The 5540-nt window shown below is 43.0% G+C and overlaps 1 protein-coding gene across 1 annotated transcript; it reads left to right on the top strand.

Moving 5' to 3' along the window:
- The first annotated feature begins 254 nt into the window (after nucleotides 1-254).
- On the top strand, nucleotides 255-5329 carry LOC129759117 (uncharacterized protein K02A2.6-like). The gene is made up of 2 exons (XM_055756533.1): nucleotides 255-4013; nucleotides 5090-5329. Exons 1-2 carry the CDS (start codon nucleotides 255-257, stop codon nucleotides 5327-5329), a joined length of 3999 nt encoding a protein of 1332 aa, XP_055612508.1.
- Nucleotides 5330-5540: the final 211 nt, after the last annotated feature.

Below are 5540 nucleotides of genomic sequence, written 5' to 3'. Positions count from 1 at the left end.
GTTCGTTGTCGGTAGCCATTTGTAATTTTCGCCGCGCAGTGAAAGAATATTTTCGAGAAAGTTCTCAATAAAGACATTTCTGGAATTTGCGCGTAGTGAAGAATCGGCTAATTGCTGATAAGACATTTGGTGTACATTTCGAAACAGTTTGTGCGTTTTAAAACGTCGTTTGCAATTTTTGTCGCGTAGTGAATAAGTTGTTTTGAGAAAATTTTGTGGCTACGGCAGCCATTTTGGATTATTCGATCGTCGCAATGGATCCAAATCAATTCGCTCAACTTTTGGAGCACCAGACCAAGCTGTTTGGTCAAATGATGGTCGGCATACAAAAGTCCAATGCTGCGGCTCAGTTTGCTGCACCTGTGGGACCCTCTCTGGGAGGCAATATTTCGGTCCCACAACCAGCAGCTCTAACCCTGGAAGGCGATATGGAGCAGAATTTCGATTTCTTCGAAAAAAGTTGGACTAGCTACGTTAAAGCTGTCGGAATGGACCGATGGCCTGGAGTGACCGAGGAACAAAAAGTGAGCTTCCTCATGTCTGTTATTGGAGAGCCGGCAAGGAAGAAATACTTTAATTTCGAGCTAACAACAGCAGAACAAGCAACGGTGGAAAACGCTCTGGCAGCAATAAAGGAAAAAGTCATAGCAAAGCGCAACGTCATCATAGATCGTTTGGACTTTTTCTCAGCTTCGCAGTTGTCTGGAGAATGCATCGACGATTATACGACTCGCCTGAAGGTTCTAGCCAAATCTGCCAGGCTGGGAGTATTGGAAACAGAACTGATCACTTATAAAGTCGTTACTGCCAATAAGTGGTCACAACTCCGTACTAAAATGTTAACAATCACCGATATAACTTTGGCAAAAGCTGTTGACATGTGCAGAGCGGAGGAGATAGCAGCAAAGAGATCTGTGGAGTTGGCGATTCCAAGTACCAGTGATGTAAAAAAAGTTTCAAGACCGGTGAAGAAAACTCCCATCTGCAAATTTTGTGGTGACCGACATGAGTTCTTCAAAGGCTCGTGCCCAGCTTTGGGGAAAAGGTGCTGTCTCTGTAAAGGAAAAAACCATTACGAGAAAGTCTGCAGCAAACGCCAGAGTTCCAGCTATAAAAAACCGAAGAAAGTGAAGGAAATAATAAAAGAAAATAGTGCAAGTGAATCGGAGGACGAATCATCAAACCACACTTCAAGTGAAAGTGATGAAGAATATGTAATTGGAAAAATAGTGGATAACTCTGAAAGTGGTGGTAGCGTATCTGCGGATCTCGCTCTAAAGTTCGGTAGTGTTTGGAAATCAGTGAAATGCGAATTGGATACAGGAGCTAGCACGAGTCTAGTTGGTCAACAATGTTTAGCCAAACTGTCTGGGCAGTCAAATCCGTCATTGTTTCCGTCAAGATACCGTCTGCAAAGTTTCGGAGGCAATCCAATTAAAGTTCTTGGAGAAGTAAAGATACCATGTCGCCGCAGAAATAAGAAATACAAGTTGGTACTTCAAGTTGTAGAGGGTGACCACTGTCCGTTGCTATCGGCGAAAGCGTGCCGTATTCTGGGTTTCGTGAGATTTTGTAAAGAAGTATCGTTCATCGCACCCAAGTCGACCGACACTTCCCGGAATCTGTTAAATGTCTACAGAGTCCAAGCATCCAGAATTATTGAGGCTCATAATGATATTTTCAATGGGTATGGGAAATTAGCTGGAACCGTTTCCCTAGAAGTGGATAGGAGCATTGCACCTTCAATTCAACCACCCCGTAGAGTGCCAATTGCTATGCGAGACAAGCTGAAGAAGGAGTTGGAATCTCTCGAGAAGGATGGCCTGATAGTGAAAGAGCTGAAACACACAGAATGGGTAAGCAACATAGTTATTGTACAGCGTGGTAGCCCCGAAAACCCTAGTATCAGAATATGTTTGGACCCCATTCCGTTGAATAAGGCTTTGAAGCGTCCAAATCTCCAATTCGTTACGCTGGACGAAATACTTCCAGAATTGGGGAAGGCGAAAATATTTTCGACTGTCGACGCTAAAAAAGGTTTTTGGCATGTGGTATTAGATGAGCCCAGCAGCAAACTTACCACGTTCTGGACCCCGTTCGGTCGCTATCGCTGGACCCGCCTACCATTTGGAATAGCACCCGCTCCTGAAATATTTCAAATGCGTCTACAGGAAGTAATTCAAGGACTAAATGGAGTTGAGTGCATAGCGGATGACTTGCTTGTCTATGGAACCGGCGACACATTGGAAGAGGCTCTGATCAACCATAACCGCTGTTTGGAAACACTTTTAAATCGTTTGGCAGAGCACAATGTGAAATTGAACAAATCCAAGCTCAAACTCTGTCAGACGTCAGTTAAGTTCTACGGTCATGTGCTGACGGATGAAGGAATAAAGCCAGACGAAAGTAAGATAGCTACGATCCAAAACTTTCCCACACCAACAAATCGCAAGGAGGTCCATCGCTTCATAGGTATGGTCAATTACCTGAGCCGTTTCTTGAAAAATCTTAGTGCTAATCTCACCAATCTCCGCAAGTTAATCCTAGAATCGGTGCCATGGCAATGGACATCGACCGAAGAAGAAGAGTTTCGTCGAGTGAAGGCGCTTGTTGCAGATGTGGGCACTCTTCGGTACTACAACATGAACGAGCCACTTACCATTGAGTGCGATGCCAGTTGTTTTGGTTTGGGTGCAGTTGTTTACCAGATGGATGGAGTACTGGCGTATGCATCGAGAACGCTTACCCAAACGGAACGGAACTACGCACAGATTGAGAAGGAGCTGCTGGCCATTTTATTTGCGTGCACTCGATTCGACCAATTGATCGTTGGCAATCCCAAGACCGTTATCAAAACAGACCACAAGCCGCTTATTAATTTGTTCCAAAAGCCTCTACTCTCTGCTCCGCGACGTCTTCAACATATGCTGCTCAATCTCCAGCGCTACAGACTGTCCATAGAGTTTGTAACCGGCAAGGAGAACGTCGTTGCTGACGCTCTGTCTCGCGCACCACTTAATGAGCAGAACCCCGAAGAGTTCTTTGAAAAACGTGAAATCTACAAAGTATCCAACGAAGTTGAACAACTGCAGTTGAGTAAGTTTCTAGGAGTTTCGGATAGTCGCTTGGAGGAAATAAAAACCGAGACCAACAAGGACCAGTCAATGCAACTGATCATTGAATACGTACAGCACGGTTGGCCTGTGACGGCCGATCGTGTACCCGACAGCGTTAAGATTTATTTCAATTTCCGTGACGAGCTATCTACTCAAGATGGTTTAGTGTTTCGCGGAGACCGAATAGTGATACCACATGTACTACGACGTAAACTTGTAGACTGCTGTCACATAAGCCACAATGGAATCGAATCAACACTCAAGCTGGCTAGAGCAAACATCTTCTGGCCGGGTATGTCATCGCAGATCAAAGATGTCGTCAAGCAGTGCGTCACCTGTGCCAAATATGCCGCCTCGCAACCGAATCCTACGATGATGACCCACTGCATACCAGTGTATCCTTTCCAGCTAGTGTCCATGGATGTGTTCCAAGCAGAATATAATGGCATCAAACGTAAGTTCCTAGTCACCGTAGACCATTACTCTGACTTTTTTGAACTGGATCTACTGAAAGACTTGACTCCTGAATCAGTAATCAGCATCTGCAAGCAAAATTTTGCTCGTCATGGTAAACCGCAACGAGTCCTTAGTGATAACGCCACAAACTTTTCGAACGTGAAAATGGTCCAGTTTTCTAAAGAATGGGATTTCGAGTTGATAACTTCAGCACCACATCACCAACAAGCGAATGGTAAATCAGAAGCGGCTGTGAAAATAGCAAAACGTTTGCTCAAGAAAGCGGAAGAAACTGGCACTGACTACTGGTACGCTCTTCTTCATTGGAGGAACATTCCGAATAAGATTGGTTCCAGTCCTGCATCTCGCTTATTTTCACGCTCAACCCGATCTGGAGTACCAACATCGACCGCAAAATTGCTCCCAAAGGTGGTAGAAAAGGTACCTGAAGCTATAGAAGAAAACCGTAAATCATACAAACGACATTATGATAGAAAAACTCGGAAATTACCTGATCTCCAAGTTGGTTCGCCAGTAGAGTTAGGTGGGGTAAAAGTACGAGTCGGGTAAAAGTACGTTTTGAGATTTTCACAAACCGAGAACAGTAAAATTCAAAACTATGGCGTGGATAGATAGGGATTTGGACTGCCTTCATCCAGACATAATTTTTATTTGGAAAAATTGAAAGTACTCCGAAAAATGAGGTAAAGCAGCTTTTTTGCTCAAATGATGTAATCTTTAAAATAACGGCAAACATGTTTGAGCAATCAATATTCTGGCTTTCAATGAAAGCCTTGATGAATCTGTTTAGTTGTTTTCAACCACTAGCAAATGCCGAAGAAAGAATTTAATAAATATTTCTCTGTTTTGCACAATGAACTGTGAATCACAAGAAACCTTGAAGGGGCAAAAGTACGAACTGCAAATGGGGCAAAAGTACGAATGATATACAGGGTCGACTGAGGTAAATCTGAACAGAAAGTTTAAACTTCTTTCTAAAATTCACTGGGAACATCAGCGCATATTTTTGTTTCTACAAATACTTGCTCGCGCGAAAAATTGCTCAAATACGATGAGAACTGGATTTCATAAACCTGTTGATTATACATAAGCAGTTAGTGGAAAGCTCCAAATTCGCGTAGGCTGTTCGCCCATTTATAGAATGTGTATCAGAAGCGAACACATAAGTAATTGCTGTAAGCAAAGATTGATATAAAATTATTTTCCTCTTGACTTCATGCAGAAATGTGGAATTTTGAATGGTCGTACTCTTACCCCACATCGTTCGAACTTTTGCCCCAGAGGTGGGGTAAGAGTACGTTTCGATAGCCGTTAGGCATTTTCACTTCTGCTATCAAATGCGTCGACCGATTATCTTCGTAATGTCTTAGAAGAGAGATAAAAGTCTGAGGAATCAAATGCTGTGCTTGGTTTTTTGGAGAAACAGCTGCAAAATTTTCTAAAAATAGGATAGCACTAAGGTCGTACTTTTACCCCACCTTACTCTATACACCCAGTTGCATCCAGAAACTTCTAAGCAATGGTCCGCTGGAACAATTGCCAATCGTTTGAGTGAGCGGTCCTATGTAGTCAACGTTGATGGAGTGGATTATCGTCGTAGCCTCGTACATCTTAAGCCACGTAATGAACCCGATACCTCGAACCTCGATCAAACTTTGGCCATTCCTGAAACAAGTTCTTCAAGCCCGAATCAAGTACACGTCCGAGAAACTGAACAACCGAACAATGGCGTATGATTTTTGATAACCTAGTTCACTAGTCACTAACAGATGGCGCTGATCAAATTGGTTCTTTTTGGTAAAATTTAGTATGGAAAAAAATCGACTTACATTTTTTTAATTTTGTTGGTGAGGGTGGCACACTTTTTGAAGAGTTCTAAAGATTTCTGTTAATTTCCCGCATCTTTTGCGCTCGGTGTTGATACCGAACAAGGTGGTGAAAATAGTT

Source organism: Uranotaenia lowii, unplaced genomic scaffold (genome assembly GCF_029784155.1).
Source record: "Uranotaenia lowii strain MFRU-FL unplaced genomic scaffold, ASM2978415v1 HiC_scaffold_1082, whole genome shotgun sequence".
Taxonomy (NCBI): domain Eukaryota; kingdom Metazoa; phylum Arthropoda; class Insecta; order Diptera; family Culicidae; genus Uranotaenia; species Uranotaenia lowii.
This window is presented reverse-complemented; position numbering and strand designations above follow the sequence as displayed.